Raw genomic sequence first — 19,830 nt, 5'->3', positions numbered from 1 at the left:
AGCACTGGTAGCCCTTTCAAAGGACCCACGTTTGGTTCTCAGCACCTACATGGTGGCTCATAACCATCTATAACTCCAGTCCCAGGAAATTAGTGCCTTCCTGTAGCACCAAGCCTGCAAGAGGTACAAACTCACATGTAGGTCAAACACCCATACACATAACATAAAATAACCTAAAATATTAAAATAAATTAGTTTTCTAAAGAAAAAAGTATGTTCCTGTATTGGTAGGAAGACAAATTGAACCAAAACACATATATTTTATTTAAAACCAGTATTTTAATAATGTCTTCCTGATTTCCAAATTTTATTTAATTCATATTGAATATCAGTTTAAAAAAGCATGTGAAGGTACTCTTACATTTTGTTCAGCTTTTAGTTTATGTCAGCCCAGATGTGTTTCTCAGAGTTGTCTAGTCTGTGTATTTGAAATGATAAGTTGATGCAGAATTGATCAACATCTATACGCTTCCAAAGAAATATCATGACATATTCCTATTTGAAGTGTCAAAGCTATGTAACCTAACAGTTGCTGTGTTCTTAAAAGCTTATATAACTGATCATAAAATGCACATTATACATTTACATAAGAGTCATAACATTTTACATTTTTATAACCATATAATAATTAAAAAAGAAAATCATGTGTTATAGTTAAAAAAAACCAACTCTTATGACTATTATCTGTTGATAGTAAATACTTATAGTTTTACTATGAATTGAGAATTTCAATATGATTTTGTCAAATTATATATTTCAACATTATTGGAAATATTACAGTACTATCCAAGTTATTAAAGAGATACTAAAAATATGTGTACTCTTCATATTGCTGTTCTTGCCAGTTTTGTTTTTCTAACAGCAAAGAAAGGGCACAAATGTTACTAAGTCAAGCATTCTGTTTACAGTACAATTCTGTTTAACATATTTGGTAATGAAGGGCTAAATACTGAATATCATCTTTTCATTGCTGAAAAATAGAATGTTCAAGCAAAAGATTTACACAGAATCATTCATGTGCAAAGGGACACTGCAATAGACATTTATTCTGAGTATTGATAGGCAAAATTCTGTTGAAATTTTTTGTCATTGACCATATGGAATAGAATTTTGCTTATGTGTACAATATTACCATTATTAGTTCAATTCAAGTATCACAGTGTGTACATTTTTGAATTTTTATATTTAAAGCATGTCACTGACTATTACTTTCCGACATTACCAAGCTGAACGCTCATTCTGCCAAGAACACAGCGGAATGTCGCAGGTTGTATTTCCCAGTACTTCATGGGGTTGTTGAATAAACTGATCGCACTGTATAAAGATTTCTTCATTTTTGGCACTGTTGGGCAGAAGTCGTTCACCCCCACTTTTGTAATTGAATTATAATGCAGGAAAATTATCTGTTGTGGAGGAGAAAATGATAAATGAATTTTAAATGCACAGTAAATATAAAAGGAATGTGTTTTATTAGTACTTAGGTTCTATTAATAGTTAGGGTTGCTAAATCTTGAACATGGGCCTCATGTATGATAGAGAAATATTGTACACTGAGCTATACTTCTGATCCTTATTATTTTTATTTGAGACAAAGTCTTGCTACATTTCAAAACTGCCCTTAAAAACTTTTGATTTTCTGGCCTCAAACTCCTGACTAGTACCTTGGATATAGTCAGTATTTATGATTCATGGACTTATTCATTCATCTCTTTCCTATTTGTTTGTTCTGGGTGCCATTTGAGACAAGGTTTCTCTGTGTAGCCCCGCCTCTTCTGGACCTAGCTCTGTAGACCATACTGGCCTCGAACTTAGAGATCCACCTGCCTGTGCCTCCCGGGTGCTGCGATTAAAGGCCTGTGCCACCACCACCCAGCTTCATCTATTTCCTTTCTATTGTTATGAAAGTATTTTCCCATAGGATAAATATACGCATTTGTACGTGTTAAGTACTTGTCATACCAAGCCAAGTTTAGGCGTTCTGCAGGTGTTGGGGAGAACTCTGTCGCATGGGACTTGTACCAGCACCCAGAATATGGTATCTGGCCATCTTAGTCGCTTGGCTTTTCACTTTTACTTCCTACCTCAGAACTGTAGTCACGACTATGCCATGTTTATATGCCTTTTGCTTGCAAAGCTACTTATTTCTATTACCTATATAATCTGTTTTCATTATCCAAGATTAATCTGAGCCTGTTCATGAATAGCATAGACAGACATTAAGTAAAATATTTATGGCTGGTCTTCAACTCTCCTTTGTTGTATGTCAGTCTTGGGATATTGTAAAAGATAGTTTATACGATTCCTTTGCATTTCTCCCACTGTTCAATATCATAGCAAGGTATTACTTAGAACAGAAAGCTTGGTGAGAATAAAAACCAAGTGAGGCATGGATTTGTTTACTTTCCAGATATTTATTATCCACTTGGGACTTGTGTTCTTTTCTGTGTTAAAATTTTGTCCACTATGAAATGATAGGTTGTAGTTCAGAGTTGCAGGTGTGGAAATAGGGTGGATATGGGGCATGGCTTCAGAGAGAAAACTGGGCTGTTCTCATGGGTGCAGAAACATCAAAGCCAAATATCTACAAAGTCCATTCTTTAGTGGCTTGAGTCTCCAGGGTGCAGTAAACAAAACTTATTTAAAGATAGGGAAAAAAAAAATCTGGGCATGGTGGTACACACCTATAATCTTGGCATTCAAGAGGTTGAATGAAGCAGGAGGATTATGAGTGCTTGAAATGTCTGTACTGCATAGTGAGTTTGAGACCAAGCGGGACTATGTAATGAGATCCTGTTTCAAAAGGAAAAACAAACAAACAGACAGTGCAACTCAATGCTTAGTTGGGAGAAAAGCCTTTGCACAGTAAGGCAAGGCCTTGGCAAAAACAGATTGAATTGAAATAGGGATTTTTCATCTGATGGCCATAGATGAGACTTTATGAGAATTTAGGGAAGGTAGAAGTTCTAGAATTATGTGTAAAATACTGTCTTCATCTTTGGTGACTTGTTCCAGCAGGAGATGATAAAAATTAAGCTTTTCAGAGGATGTGCAGATACTGAGAATTGAGCCTATTGCTTCACTCATTCTATGTAAGCACTATACCACTGAGCTACATCGCTAACCTTATTTCTTAGGCTCTGTAGTAGTTTGAGTGAGATTGGTCCCCACAGGCTCATGCGTTTGAATAGTTGGTCCCAGCGGTGCATGTGTTTGGGAAAGATTAGGAGATATGGGCTTGTTGCAGGTGGTATGTTACTGGGGAGAGCTTTGAGGTACCAAAAGACTCCCATCATTCCCAGTGTACTCTGCCACCCGCTTGTGGGTCAGAATGAGAGCTCTGAGCTGCTGCTACAGCCAGCTGTTGTCATGGCTTTACTCTGCCATCATGGACTCCAACCTGTGGCACCATAGGCCCACTTAACTCCTTTTATAAGTTGCCTTATTCATGGTCTAATAGAATGAAAACTAATACATGCTCCAAATACTGGTTTTTCCTTTAATTTCATTCTCTGTGTGAATGTTTGAAACTGCATGCCCAGTTTTAACCAGTACCTGCATCCTAATCCTCTTGCTTTGCCTTGTAAAACATTTCTAGAACAAAAGAAACAGATGATTCTATTTAGTGTCCTGACTAGCCCTGCTTGGGAAACTTCAACAACTTGAAGTTTGCTTGATGAACAGATTGTCACAGTAACCTCTGCAGTTTCAGTAGGTGAAAGTGTAGGTGAAGAGTGTCTTTCTCTGCTTGAGTGCTGCCTGAGGAGAAAGTGTGCTCCTCATGCTCTCCTGCCCATCCCACTGGAGTCATTGTATTTAAAGTCCTCTGGTTGCTTCCTGGATCATTGCTTGACATTCACTAGTATGTTCTTTACAAATTAAAGTGCCTGTATCTACCAAACACAAGTAGGATGTTTTACCTGGAGGTATTTCAGCTCCTGTAATCCTGAAGGGATTTTTTTTAGTTTATTGTGTTCCAAATGTATTTCTCTCACACGTGGAATATTAGCAAAAGTTCCATTTTCGATATCTGTGATTCTGTTGTTTCCAAGACCCAGCCTATGGATGATATAAAATATATTAATGTTAGATTTGACATGCATTTGCTGAAACCCCCACACCACTATGTAGGATAGGAGAACAGTGGTTCTTTTCTTATTTTCCCTTTATAGTCATTTAAGTAGGATCTTTGTACAATCTCTAAAAACTTCATTAATGCGTTAGTCATATGCTGCTACCATTTTTCAGTGAAGACTTTGGGAAATTTTACCTTTGCAGTTCCTTGTATCGTTTAAAATCTTCAAGTTCCACAGTTGAAATTTTATTGAAATCCAAGTGAAGCTCCAGTAAAGTTGGTGGTAGGCCTAAAAAGAAAGGAAGTGTGTTGAGGAACGTAAGGCCAAGTCTCAATGACTGTTTACCAAGCTTCAGACTGTGGAATTAGGCAGGTGTTTCAAGTGAGTGCTTATAATAAACCTTTGATTATAGAAATTTTCAACCATTCTCAGAAGTAAAAAGTATAATTATGACCCACTGTGCTATTGTCTTGCTTCAACAACTAGCTCTATTTTTTTCCATTTCATCTACCTCATTTATTTACTTCTTATTTAGTCACTTTTTTGGCTGGAGTTTTAACTGAAATCTACAGCATGATGAAATTTCACGTGTGAATGCTTCACTAGATGACTGATAAGGTCCTATTTTAGTTTTGTTTTTACATAAGCACCTCATCTATAGTCTGAAAATTGACAATTCTTTATCATCTAACATTTCTTTCCTTGGTTGTCTCAAATTGTCTAAGTTATCTTAAATCATTTTAAATTATCCCTTCATCCTTGGATGTGATGGTACCCACCTATGTCCTCAGCACTTGAGAGACTGAGCCAGAAAGATTGAAAATTCAAGGACTGCCTGGATATCCAATGAGACCTTGACTTAAAAGGAAACAAATTGGGTCTTGGAGAGATGGCTCAGTGATTGAGAGCATTAGCTGCTCTTCCAGAGGTCCTGAGTTCAATTGCCAGCAACCACATGGTGGCTCACAACCATCTATACAGGGATCTGATGCCCTGTATATGTCATGTAGGCATAAATGCAAATAGAGTACTCATGTGTACAAAAGGAAACAAATTAAGGACTAAGACTATAGCTAAGTGACAGGCCAGGCCCAGGGTTTCATTCCTCCCTTCCTTTTTTTTGAGACAGAGTTTCTCTGTGTAGCCTTGGTTGTCCTGGAACTTGTAGACCAGACTGGCCTCAGCCTCTGCTTCCCAAGTGCTGGGATTAAAGTCATGCACCACCACCGCCCAGCCTGATCCCCAAATTTTAAGTATTAACAATTAATATATAACTGGCAGTGATGGTGCACTCCTTTAATCCTGGCACTCAGGAGGCAGGTGATTCTCTGAGTTCAAGGCCAGTCTAGTCTCTAAAGTGAGTTCCAGGATAGTGGAGGCTACACAGAGAAACCCTGTCTCAAAAAAAAAAAAAAAAAAAAAAAAAAAAAAAAAAAAAGAGGGGGCGGGGCTGGAAAGATGGCTCAGTAGTTAAGAGTACTGGCTGCTCTTCCAGAGGACCAAGGTTCAATTCCCAGTACCCACATAACAGCTCACAATTGTCTTTCATTCCAGATGCAGGGACTCTGATGCCCCCACACAGACATGAATGCTGGCAAAACCACTAATGTACATAAAATTAAATTAAATAAAAAAATATACAACTCTACACACACCCCCAGAAACTTGAATAACATTCCTTACATTTATTTCCTTCACTCTCTTTTGATTTGTTTGAGAGACTGGTTTGGTTGAGATGTTCATTCTTTGGACTTGGCTGGCAACTTCCAGGTGATACTCTTTATCAGAACTCTGCCTCCTTACTTCTAATCTAAGCCTTCCCCCTCAGACCCAGGGACTCTACCAGATGGGTAGGGCCACTCTTCATTCAATGCCTCAGGAATTGTTAGTTGTTGCTTTGATTTATTCTTTATTAAAGATTGGAAATGTGGTTGGGATCCCCAGGTTGGCCACAAATTCCTGGTTGCAATCCAAACTCCTTTCTTAGCTTCAAAGAGGCTGGCAGTGCATGTAAACTGTTGGCCTTGGCTCTGGTGACTTTATCACATTGTGTTTGTTGATGGATTTATTAGCTGGAATTGTTTTCCCAGCAACTTTCTGTGATTGTTAACTTTGTGACAGTATTTTTACAGAGGAAGCAGTGGACAAGTTTGATTCTTTCAGGTGAATTTATAAAATGCCCAGAGGTTGCCTGTTAAGTCATTTGTTCCTTAACATCATTATACAAAATTTTATTCTTTTGAGATGTTTAGTTCATTGTAGCACTTATTCTTTCAATTAGTAATATTTATTTTATATAAGAAATTCAGTTACAGTGCGCTGGCTCATGACAGGCAACCCCTGAACATTTGTTGTTCTTCTCACAGTTGTGTGCCCAGAGCCCAGCCCTCTGCGTTTGTAGCTGGTATGAAAGAGGCCGACCAGGGGACTCATCTTTCAAAGTATTGTCTGTCAACCTATGGTTCTAGTTATCTTGCTGGAAAAGCTTTTCTCTTTTCAACTTTTGCTGAAACATTTCCTTCCCATATTAATGGTAAAAACCTATGAATGAAATTGAAATATCTTATTGATAGATTTTATGGCTGAATTTATTTTTATTCTGGAATTTACTTAGGTTGTTTTTTTGTTTTGTTTTGTTTTTTGTTTTAAATGTATGAGTGCTCTGTCTGCATGTATACCTGCATGCCAGAACAGGGCATCAGCCACCATGGGGTTGCTGGGAATTGAATCAGGATCTCTGGAAGAGCAGCCAGTGCTCTTAACTGCTGAGCCATCTCTCTGTCCCTAATTTGAATTTAAAAAAATAAGCAGACTAGATAGCAGAAAAATTATTCTTGTAAACTGACAGGATTCTAACATCTTGAATTTTGTTTGAGTTTAATTATATATATTCAATGACTGTTGTCAAAGACTTACTAATATTCCCATCACTATATGAATTTCTAGATAGTGTCATGTATCAGCCCATTCTGGGGTAGAGTGTAGTAAGTTGGAGAAGAGCAAACTCAATGGGTAGCTTAATAAACCTAAGGGGCCATTGTTCTGAGGACATGAGGACAGTAGATGAACAGAACAGAATAGGATGCAGCCTCTAAGACAGGTGTGAGCAGGGTATATGCAGAAATGAGAATCTAGCAAAAGCCCATTTACTGCTGACATAGTAGCATGCTTTTGGATAGGAATATCTATTTCTACAATAAACCGCTTCCCATCCCATGGATTATGCAGTAGAATTTCCCACACAAACGGGAAAGAAGACATTTCCTACTTTGCTCCTGTTAACTCTTCCTGGTGAGACTTCCTGGGTTGTCTGTCATTTCACCCTGCTGCCAATTACATTACTGACAGAATTTTGACATCCAGGCTATCACGTTTTAGTGAATAACTTTTTTTTACGAGTTTCTGAATGTTAGAGATGGTGACAGAATAGTTTCGTGAACTGAAACATTTGGTTCTGGTTTGTTTGTAAAGACATAATTTCTTGTTTTTTAAACTTTTATTAATTACACTTTATTCACTTTGTATCCCCCCATAAGCCCCTCCCTCCTCCCGTTTTAATCCCACCTTCCTTCCCCCTTCTTCACGCCTGCCCTTCCCAAAGTCCACTGATAGGGGAGGTGCCTCTCTCCTTCCTTCTGATCTTAATCTATCAGATCTCATCAGGAGTGGCTGCATTGTCATCTTCTGTGGCCTGGTAAGGCTGCTCCCCCCTCAGGGGGAGGTGATCAAAGAGCAGGCCAATCAGATTATGTCAGAGGCAGTCCCTCTTCCCGTTACTATGAAAGCCACATGGATACTGAACTGCCATGGGCTATAGCTGTTCAGGGGTTCTAGGTTATCTCCATGCATGAAATTTGCAGGTAAATGTGGGAACTGGAAAGGATCATCCTGAGTGAGCTGTCCCAGGAGCAGAAAGACACACACGGTATATACTCACTCATATAGTCGTATAACATAGGATAAAACTACTAAAATCTGTACATCTAAAGAAACTAATCAAGAGGGAGGACCCTGACTTAAATGCTCAATCCCCATCCTGAAAGGAGGATGGACATCAGAAGAAGAAGAAAACAGGGAACAAGTTAGGAACCTGCCACAGAGGGTCTCTGAAAGGCTCTGCTCTGCAGACTATCAAAGCAGATGCTGAGACTTATGGCCAACTGTTGGGCAGAGTGCATGGAATCTTATGAAAGAAGTGGGAAATAGTAAGATCTGGAGAGGACAGGAACTCCACAAGGAGAGCAACAGAACCAGAAAATTTGAACACAGGGGTCTTTCCAGAGTTTCATACTCCAACCAAGACATAATTTCTTAAGCTCTGGAAAAAAATACTAAAAATTAAATTAAAATATGCTTTGATTATTGAAGAAAATTGTAATTAAGGTAATTAATTGTAATTAATTACAATTGTAATTAATTGTAATTGTAATTGTAATTGTAAAATTGTACAATTGTAATTGTAAAAAAAAATTGTAATTAATTTTAGGATGGGAAAGAATGACCACACCTACTCATATCAGCCATCCTGTCAGGTCAAGCTGCTTCTTTCTACCCCTCAATTTCTCTTTTGTTTTCTTCTTTACCTTCACTCCTGTCCTTGCTCTGGCTTCTCTGTACTCTATACCAACTTACATCCCAGAAAAAGAATTGTATACTTTTGACCTACTGATAGAATTTATTTTTATGTCACTGCTTTAAAAATTATAAGTTTGTAGGTTTCTGGTAGTTAAGCAACCACTTCAACTCTAAAGGCGATTTATGTGTGTAGGTATGGATTCTTCTTGGTGGGGAAAATTATCTTCCCACTTTTACTTTATATATCTTTCAAATAAGTGAAAGATAACTGGATTTTTTAATGTAATTTTGTGTCTATGGGTTTTGCCTGCATGTATTTGCATGCGCCACATGCAAACCTAGTCCCTGGGGAAGCCAGAATAAGTTCGTGAGCATCCTTGTAGGCAACTAGGAATTGAACATGGGTCCTCTAGAAGAGCAACCAGTGCTCTTGAACTGCTGAGCCATCTAACTTCATTTGTATTATAATTATCGGTTTCCGTGTGTCTTGTACTCTTTTTGTTCCTTTTGGGTCAGAGTGGTAGAAAGGGACAAGTTGCTATTTTTACTGGTAGATACTGAAATTACTGTTTGAAATTGGAAAATGTGATTAATATTGGTTATTTCTAACCCAGATGGTCATCAACACAGAAAACAAGCCTATACTGGAGATGAGAAAAGCGAGATTGTAAGCTTGGCTTAAAGAAAGGCAATCAGTCCTACCCAGCTAGTTATCTGGTAGCAAGTTTGGAAGGTATCTAGCCCAGTGAAGGAGCATTTTCCCTTGGAGTGCCTGCTTCAGATCACATGAACCAGGGCTGAAGGTGCAGAGCTCCTTCTAGCAAGGCTGTTGCACATGCCATGTGCCAAACACTGTCTTCAAGCCTTTGTGTGTATTAACACATTGACCTTCACCACGGCCCTGGGAAGATGTCACAGAGCCCTTTGTGACATATCCTTCCAGCCAAAGCCCATGCTGCGGCATCTGGCCTTACAATCTGTGTCCCCCTCAGCTGTGGCGGCATAGCTATAAGGGTCTGGCTCCTTTCAACTTGCTCTCCTTTTTACTCTACAGAGTGCTCCACCTCTATAAAACTTCATGGACTGACAGGTTTAGGAGAATAAATATCAGAAAAGAAAAGTGAAATAGAAAACCTGTTGCTTTTTAGTATTTATTCTTACTGGGAAAAGTAGGAATAGAACTCTTACATGGTTTAATGTTGTAAAAAGATCACTACACACGGCTCCCTGAAACAGTGCTAAATTTCATACTCCTGGTCAAACACGCTGGCACTGTATATGCACGGTGTACTATAATGTGTTAAACATTACAAGTCAATTGTTAATATAACAATGTTTACTTAGTGAAGATGGGGCTTTTTAATCTTAAAATTATTCATTGTATTAAGATATATTTTGGAATTTGCCATTCTGCAAATTCTCAGGTACATTATGTCTCTTCATCTTCAGTATATCAGGCAAATTTCTTAGGGTCACAGTTAATTGTTTTCTCCATGCCTTGGCTTGTTTCTATCCTTCCTACTCTTCTGTTATGTATACCATATCTCTCCTTTCCTGTCTTCTACTGCCAACAGTTATTTATTTATTTATTTATTACAATGTATTCACTTTGTATTCCAGCTGTAGCCCCCTCCCTCATCTCCTACTAGTCCCACCCACCCTCCCTCTTCTCCCCCTATATCCCTCTTCTAGTCTACTGATAGGGGAGGTCCTCCTCCCCTTCCATCTGACCCTAGCCTATTAGGTCTCATCAGGACTGGCTGCATCCTCCTCCTCTGTGGCCTGGCAAGGCTGCATTCCCACCCCCACTCGGGGAGGGGAGGTGATTAAAGAGCTGGCCACTGAGTTCATGTCAGAGACAACCCCTGTCCCTTTTACTAGGGAACCAGCTTGTAAACTGAGCAGTCTATAGGCTTCCTCTGAGCAGTGGGTTGAGGACCTCTCCATGTATGGTCAAGATGGTGCTTTTTAAAGCACTAATTTTAAGTAAAATAAATACAAACCTTTTGGGATTGAGGTTAGTTTTGCTTCAGCAATCCTGATATGGAATACTGTCACCCCTTCAAATGCTCCTGGTTCTATCCCGTTGTTATCTAGAGGGTTTGCACTCATTTCTGTGAAAGAAATGACATGATTTAGCACACATCAGTTGTCATCATGGAAACTCACCGTGCAGAAGGACACATCTGAATATTGGAGAAGTGTGGTCTTCATTATTCATACTCATTTCAGTCTCTTGCTCCATCTAGCAAGGTTGTGTTCCTACTTCTGTGTACTCTTCTTTCTACTGACCTCAGAAAAACACTGCTTTGAATGTTGTGAACTGAAATACATACATACATACATACATATATACATACATACACATATACATATAGCAAGTTTCTTTAATGTTTATTTTATTTTGAACCACTAAGTTAATGACATTACTTTCCAGTATGAGATAAGCATGATAGTTTTGGTTCATTTAGAGTAATAATGCAGCAGGAAAAAAAATGCCCATTACATAATTTAAGGTTTTTTATGTTTTCCATTTTGTTACCTCTTAAACTGTTTGTGTGTATGTGCACAAGCTTATGGAAGTCAGAGGTTACTCTTGGATGTCATTCCTAAGACGCTATCCAGTTTTTTCCTTGATGTTTTAAAGTGATGGAAATTAATTACATAAAGCCGCCTTAGGTTTGTTTGTTTGTTTGTTTGTTGAGATAGGGTTTGCCAAGTAGACTAGGCTAGCTGGCCATTGAACCATAGGTATCTGCCCACCTCTGCTTCCCCAGTGCTTGGATTACAAGTATACACCGCCATACCCAACTTTTTAATGTGTATTCTGGGGATCAAACTCAGGTTCTCATATTTGTACAGCTAACTGACTGAGCAGTCTCTCTAGTTCTACCTCTCAATTTAAAATGTCATATGTCAATTATAAATTATGTGATTACTATAGATCTAATATAGAAGAAATGTCAGTAAGAAGTTGTTCCCTAAGCGTCATGTACATGGGTGACTTAAGTGAATATATGGACATGAACTTTGCATAGGTATTTGAATGACTGTTGTGGGAAAATGGCAGTTACATGATGGGCATCATAAAACAGTGAGATTTAAATTATACAGTAAAATATTCTTCATATTAATAATCTTAAGACTGATAACCAAAATTAGGTTTATATTCCAAATAATAAAGGAATTTAATTGTCTATATTATGTTTGAGTAGTTTATGCAATACATTAAAATACTACCTTTAAATTTAATAGCATAAGCTTTGTGAATTAGGGTTCAGTTCCTAAAAATAGAGCAAAGTGTGTCAGATTGTTAAAAAAGAAAGACAGCATCACAAAACTTTCTTTTATGTCCTATAATTTTTCACACGTAGCTTATAAATAGCGTAATAGCGTCAAAGATTAATTTTAAAATTACTTTGAAAATTAATAACCTAAATTTGGGCACTAATTACAATTTCAAGATGTCCCATTTATTGAGAAAACTTACCCAAAACATGTAAAGCATTCATTCCTTTGAAAGTGTCCTTTTGTATTTTCTTAACTTTATTGTCATGAATTCTGAGTTCTGCTAATGATTTGGGAAGATTAAGTGGAATTTCACTTAGTTGATTGTGAGATAAATATAGCCTTCGCAACTTCTTTGTGGTTAAAAAGGTTTTGGGGTGAATCTTTGTTAGCTTGTTGTTGTTCAGAATCAGAGCCTAGATAAAGCATAGAAAGACAGTTTAAAGCAGGAGTTCTTAACCTGTGAGTCATGACCCCTTCACAGGGGTCACCTAAGCCCATCAGAAAACACAGATGTTTACATTATGACTCATAACAGTAGCAGAATTACAGTTACGAAGTAGCAACAAAATGATTTTATGGTTGGGGATCACTGCAACATGAGGAACAGTATTAAAGGATCACAGCACTAGGAAGGTTGAGAACCAGTAGTTTAAGGGAATGGATTGATTACTAGTATTCTACAAGAATTAGTCATGGAAATCAATATAATTTCTACCATTTGTATGCTAGCTAAAGATACCAATTACAATTTCAGCTTTAAAAATATTTATTATTATCCAGGTGTGGTGGCGCCCAGTGCACTTCAGTGGGCAGAGGCAGACAGAGCTCTGTGAGCTGGAGGCCTGGTCTACAAAGTAAGTCCAGGACAGCCAAGGCTTCGTAGAAACACCCTGTCTCAAAACGCAAAACAACATGTTATTATTGAGTTAGAACAGTACAATATTTTAATGGCTGGTGGTAGTTAGATACATTCACAGTAAAATAATGTACTTCTATTTTTTTCCCTGTGCTATATTGAGCAGAAAGAATTTTTGATGTTTACCAATGGTGGTAGGAGATTTCTTAGCATCTTTAGGACATTTTTGTTTCTCTAATAACGTGATTCTGTAAGGAACACTTGAGATTTATTTCTTTCATAAACTTTATCTGCACTCTGTTCTTTGTTTTATTTCTAGATAGCTTCAGTGTCTTCTGGTTGCTCCTTAGCATTACATTCTGACTGCACAGCAAGTTCCTTTAAGAGCATGTTCACTCGCTTCACTCTCCGGCCTCAGGGTCTCCTTCCTGACAAACCGTGGCTGCTCAAGGCTTCATCCAAGAAAGATTAATTCTAAATGAAGAGGGAAGCTGTTTCTTGCTGCCATGCAGCAGAATAGGCTCCTTTCTGAGTATGTGATGATAACGAAGGCTGTGTCTCATTTTCGTTAGCAGTTACATGAGGTAGGGGTTGGCCTCAGCAGCTCAGTGGATCATGAAGGTAGCTTAGGACTTGCACTAGACCTCATGAGGTTAAGTCAGTCTTTCCTTTGAGTGCTACAGTACAAAACACGATGGAGAAAAGCAACTTGCCTGTTGTCTCCCTGTAAGTGAAGGTCAGAGCTGCCTTGCCTGAAGAATACATGCCTCAATAAGATCTTGTCATGGTGCTCAGGACTTAAGTCTTCTGTCATTTGTTTTGTTTTGTTTTGTTTTGGTTTTTGGTTAAGACATGTATTTGTTGGGTTTTTTTTTTTTTTTTAACTAACTAAAAGGAATGATGAGTAATAAAACAGGGGAAAAGCTTTTTTTCAGCTTTGTTCAGCTCTGTCAAATGCTGAATGACATAATGCTTGGCATGTCAGACTGACAGAGTAACCCCAGGTCAACTGTACTCTCATTGTTGGCTTTTACACAGGGAACTGGCTGTCCTGCGGCCCAGATTCATCACTGACAAACAATGTGGAAGAAAATGCAGTGTGAAGTCGCTTTGTAACAGCAGAAAGGAGTGGGAAGGCCCGAGGGTGCTCAAGGGTCCCCGTCGTTCTGTGTTCTCTTTTGTGAGAGTACCAACACCAAACATGCAGTGTCAAATAGAAGGTTAGATGTCTAAAACATCGATTTCTCTTTTAAGACCTAAGTTAAGATGATATTGTAATTAAACTTTTAATAGTACGCAGCATACCGCCACTTCAGGTATAAAGCACCTGCTCGTGAAAGGGCTTTAGCTACAGCAGCGTAAGCACTTCTTGCTACGCTTACTCGGGACAGCTAGAAAGGTAATTACGTAAGCCCGGGAGTTTGAGGACAGCCTGGTTACATAGTAAAACCTGTCTTGTAAAAACCAAAAATGAAAGTGGTTTACATTAACACATAAGATCATTCTACTCCCACTGGCCTGACATTAATACTGATCAACAGTTTAGGAAATCCCTGTCTTTGAGTAGCAACTTATATTATTTGCTCATTTAATCTTATAAACTGTTCTACACAATGCACGTGCTTAGTACACCCTTCTTACTGCTGAGGAAGGTGAGGCCACTTCCTCCAGTGTTGTATCGTTGACAGTGCCAAGAGTTGTACCCAACTCCAGACAGTCACCTTTAACACAATGTAGTGTAGAAATTTACTTTAAAATATAATGTTATGTTATACTGATTTGAAACTTTTATAGCTTTGGTATCAAATAACAGTTGTAGTTTCAGAGATTGTAGAAGCGTTCACAGGTATATATATTTCCACATTGTCTTTTTAAATTACATATGTACATATGCACATCTTTTCCCATCTCTGGTAGAACAATGGCCTCTTTTTTCTCCAAGTTTCTGTAATAGCAAGCTAGTGGGATGGGCTAGGTGGCTATTTGGTAGAATCCATTGTGTTTTCCTTAGCTATCTTAATATTTGACTGAGTCCTAGTATATTTGTGGAAGCTTAATTTTATTTGACAATTAAATGCTGTCTTCTTAACTTAAAAGCAAAAGAATGGTCAGAGGCCAGATACCAAGCAGTACAGCATTAAAAACAAGCATTTTGGGAGGGTTGACCTAATTTCTAGGCTCTGGGCACAACACCTTGACAGTTATCCCTTTGTGTGCCTCTAACATGATGAATATGTATGTCTTTGACATGGAATGATAGGGGTCAAGGTGACTTCACGTCTCCCAGATACAGAATCTGTACTCGGATCCTGTTGTATGGAAATAGGCCTATATGCAAGGCCTAATACGATTGTGAATTCTCTTCTCCTCTTAGTATTTTTTTTTTTTTTTTTGTGAGCCTAGTCTTTAACGGCTGAACCATCTCTCCAGCCCTCCTCTTAGTATCTTACTAAAGGTAACATGTTATATGTTTATTTTCTCCAGCACACGCCCTGGAAGAGGTCGACCTGACCCACCATACTATACGGCATGGAGCCAAAGCTGCTCCTCTGGCACACCTAGCCTCAGCTCAGCAAGACAAGGGCAGTGCTGATAGGGGTAGTTAATCCTCCGTAGCTGTGTCAATGCAGAATCAGACTCCTAACCCTAACTTAAGTTCAGACGAAGTCTGAAAGTCAGTAGACTCATAGGGTACAAAACACTAGGCAATGATAGGAAAGTAAAATATTAATTATGTTTATTAATATAGAAGGGAAAATTATTTTCCCTTTACCAAGATCAGAGAAAAATGACATACATGAGCACATTAGCCATCTCAATATAGCCTGTGTGCTACTGTTGGAGAACTGTGGTGAGAGCGTAAGTCAGTGGTTTCGGATGAAGATTTCTTACATACTATGTTGATTATTAATGTAGATAATTAATTTTTGCTAGTTTTGAAACGGTTTCATGTAGCTGTGTCTGGCTTGATATCCACCTCTGCCTCCCAAGTGCTGGAATCAAAGGCTACCAAGCTCTGGCAATAATTCTCTTACTCATTTTAGCAGATAGCATTGTCATCTGATTATGAACTCATTTAAACTCTCAGCCCAGTAACCTTTTATCTGGCTTATTCTGTAAACATTAATTGAATTAAATATATAGTGTTTACAAGAATTTTACAGTAGGACACCTATAGGAAAGAAAGAAATCTTTCCACTGATGCAATATAAGCAGTCATTTCAGCAGTGATAAGGATTTTTCACTTAAGATTTGAAAATATGAGTGTTTATTCTTACGTAAAGTGAAGTGAGTCCTTTAAAATCATTTTCTTTAATTTCCTTAATTTTATTATTTTGAAGGTCAACCATCCGAGTATCAAATGGAATGTTGCTTGGGACCGAGGTCAGACCTGAGAAACAAACAAACATGTTACAGGTGCTAGACATGGATGCTAAAGATGAGAGCAGTAATTCTGTAGAGATGTATATTTTAAAATTCATGGTCATCAATAACAGAGGACTTAGTATTTGTAAAAAACGATGAATAACATTTTCTTTTGAAAAGTCTTAGGACCTTTCAAGTAACTTTTTATCTTCATAAGGTATCTATATGTCTTGAACCTGTCTGGCTTCAAAGTGAAAACATGGTGGCAGGCTGTACTGGGCTCTGTCGAGATCACAAGCAACAGCTTATGCAGTGCACTCTGGGCTGAAAATAATAGCTTTTTCAAAGATTTGTTGGTTCGGGAGAAACTGGAACATGGGGGTCTTGACCAGTTTTCTTTTTTAAGAAGAACCAAAATGAAATTGTTTGGGGTGGTACACATCTTTAATCTTAGTACTCCAGAGGCTGAGGCAGGCAAGTCTCTGAGTTCTAGGCCAGCCTGGCCTACATAGTGAGACCCTATCAAAAAACAAACAAACAAAACAAACAAAAATAAACCCAACAACAATAAAAGCCCAAAGTGTAGAAAATTATATTGAAAAATGGATATGCTAGATTATTTTTTCATGAATATTAACAAAAACTTACTACCCTTTTACTGTAAATAGTCAGTTCTTCTAACTGGCTGTAAATCTTATTTACAGATCCCACACATATCTGGATTAGTGTGTAGATATAAATTATCTCATTCATCACCTACAGTATGAATTCGAGAACAAAGTGATTTAACTCACATCACTTTCCTGCCCTTGTGCCTTTAGTCTCTGTCACCAGAGCGACAGCTGCCTTTGTAATCTCAGAATAAGGTAAAGGTGCACACTTCTTTTAAATGTTTTGGAGATTATAATATGACTACATCATTTCGCTCTTCCATTTCTTCCCATCAAACTTGACTTCTTGTCATCTCCTCCTTGCTCTTTTTTAAGTTTATATCCTTTTTCCTTTTAATTATAAGGTGTATGTGTATTCCTAAATATATGAATATAACCTGCTCAATCCATAGAATGTTATATGTATGTATATCTTTGTTCAGGCTAACCACTTTTTTTTTTAAATTTCAGAGTAGGGATAAAAAGGCTCAGAAATTTAAGAGTATTTTTTAGCTACATAGCTAGTTTGAGGCTGCCTTGGGCTATATAAATCAAAAGAAGAAGGGGGGGCAGAGAAGAGGGATAAAGGGAAGAAATAGTACTAGCCCAGGAGAGAGGCCATGTTGGCTACAACTATTATAGGCACAGTAGAGCTCATGCCATGCCACCTGTACTCTTGAGTGCTAGCTGCGGGATACAGAATTTAGTGTTTGGTATTGTGGGCTTTTTATCTTGAGTTAGTCTAGTCTTTACTTGCTATTTTTTTCTTTTGTTTTTTTAACTTTTAACTTTATTTATTTAGTTTTCACTTTACATCTCAATCTTACTTCCCATCCTCCTCTCCTCCTGGTCCCACTCTCCCTCTTTTCCCCTTCCTCTTCCCTTCCTCTTCAGGACAGGGGCCTCCAATGCTAGCTAGCACTGCAAGTCACATCAGGACAGAGCACATCCTTTTCCATGGTGGCCTAGCAATGCAGCTCCACAAGGGGGAAGTGATTGAAAAGCATGCAACAGAGTTCATGTCGGAAACAACCCCCATTCCCCTTACTAGTGAACCCATAAGAAGACCAAGTTGCCCATCGGCTATATATGTGTAGGGGCCTAGATCCAGCCCATGCATGGTCCTTGATTGTTGCTTCAGTCTCTGCAGGGGCCCATACGGCCAGATTAGTTGATTCTGTTGGTCTTCTTGTGAACATTACATTTAAAATATCTAAAGATTTCATGAAGTCTGCATGACTCACAGCCTTGCCCTGGATGGGCACCTTATTTTGTTACTGTAGAATTTTACTGGCAAGTGCAGGATCAATGTTTTGACATTTTGAGTTGATTTATGATGAAGGAAAGTAAAAATTAAGTGCTTAGATTTGAGAAGAGAAAGAAATCCTCTCTGTGTAAGGTCCCCATTTTTCTTTTTATTCTGAATTTTCAGAATAAATGTAGATATGCTTTGCAGTCTTCTGTATTCTGCACCTGAACATGTCTCTGCCTGTTTTGCAGTTTTAAGATCAAAACCCAGGTAGTGAACAGGCAATCTACCACCCCCTCGCCTTTTCTATTTCTTATATGGTCTCTCTTTTACCTAAGCTGGCCTCTCCCTTAGTCCTTCTGTCTTGGCTTCCTAAGTAGTGTGTCCTAAAAGCTTGGGCTACCACACTCGCCTTCCAGAGTGTGGTTATAAGAGTATAAATAACCCATTTTACAGTGACTGAAGAGAGTTTTGAAAGTTCAGTGACTATGTTTTTATCCTCTTAACATTTTCAGAATAGCACTATTCTTCAAAACAAAGTTGACTTCTGTCCTTACCTAGATCAGAACAGTGGACAACTCGAGAGTAACATTGACACCCAAATGGACATGTTGGAAACAAATCGAAAGGGAAAAAGGGGTTCACTGGCTCTTTTGTTGGAAAAAGTGAATTGTCATCATCGTTGTCATCATCATCATCGTCATCTGTGTCTTCCATATCCTTCAACATCATATTCTTCAGTGCTGTGTGTGAAGGGCTAAAGAAGGGTTTAGCAGAGCACACAGCCAACAGCAGTAGCATCATATACTCCTTCATTCTGTCCTGGGTACAAATCCAACCTGGCATTTAGTAGACATTGAGAATTAGTGTCAACAGATAAAGCAGTTAGTTGTTCAGTGAGCATTCTTTTGTTTTTATTTGTTTTGTTGTTAGGGATTTGTTTTGTTTGTGGGTTGTGTTTGTTTGTTTGGTTTTGTAGGGCTTTTGTGTTTTCTGTTTGTTTTTTGAGACAGGGTCTCTATTATGTAGTCCTGGCTGCCCTGGAACTTGCTGTGTAGACCAAGCTGACTATGAACTCAGAGATGGAATTACAGGCATGCACTACCCCAACCAGTCAGTGGGTATTTCTTAAGCATTCATGTGCCCCAAGTATGATGTTAGGTACGATATATCTCCCTCCAGTTCCTCTCCTCAACCTCTCCTCAGAAACATAATTGTAACTTCTAATGAAATATTCTTATTAAATACGATATTGTTAAAGTTAATGATAGAAGTGGGACATAGTGGCACTAATCTCAGCACTTGGGAGTCTGCAGCCAGGTGAATTTGAAGCCAGCCTGGGCTGTGCTGGGATCCTAGGACAGCTTGAGCTGTATAGTGAGAACCTGCCAACAACAACAGCTGCGTGTTAACTGCTTTGATGGCAGTGGGGGAGCTGGCCTTGGAGATTGCTGAGTGAGGAAAGGGCTTACTATACAAACAGGAAAACCGAGTTACTATCCTCAGCACACACTTGAAAACTGGGTGTGTTGGCAACATATATAATCCAGTGCTCAGTGTGAATGTGGAGAAAACAGATGCCAGGGACTCCCTGGATAGCCAGTCTAGCATAAACGGCGACCTCCAGATTAAGTGAGGGCCCTGTCTTAAAAACGAAGTGGAGAGCAATACCTGGTAACCCCAGGCCTCCATGTATGCCTACATGCTGAGCACTCCTGTTCACACATGCACATAAGCGTACACCACACACACTTGCTATCAATAAATAAA

The 19,830-nt window shown here is 38.5% G+C and overlaps 2 protein-coding genes across 3 annotated transcripts in view; one reads left to right on the top strand and one right to left on the bottom strand.

Moving 5' to 3' along the window:
• Window positions 1-19,830, top strand: part of Cenpp (centromere protein P) — a 200,579-nt gene that overhangs the window by 84,269 nt on the left and 96,480 nt on the right. The window lies entirely within an intron of this gene.
• Aspn (asporin) lies at window positions 754-18,876 on the bottom strand. Its single transcript, XM_055595208.1, has 7 exons — window positions 18,618-18,876; window positions 16,074-16,186; window positions 12,139-12,352; window positions 10,652-10,762; window positions 4,268-4,361; window positions 3,918-4,056; window positions 754-1,403 (listed from the first exon to the last, which is right to left on the bottom strand). Exons 1-7 carry the CDS (start codon window positions 18,874-18,876, stop codon window positions 1,206-1,208), a joined length of 1,128 nt encoding a protein of 375 aa, XP_055451183.1. The 3' UTR covers window positions 754-1,205.

Source organism: Psammomys obesus, unplaced genomic scaffold (genome assembly GCF_907164565.1).
Source record: "Psammomys obesus unplaced genomic scaffold, mPsaObe1.curated_primary_1811, whole genome shotgun sequence".
In the NCBI taxonomy this organism is placed as follows: Eukaryota; Metazoa; Chordata; class Mammalia; order Rodentia; family Muridae; genus Psammomys; species Psammomys obesus.
This window is presented reverse-complemented; position numbering and strand designations above follow the sequence as displayed.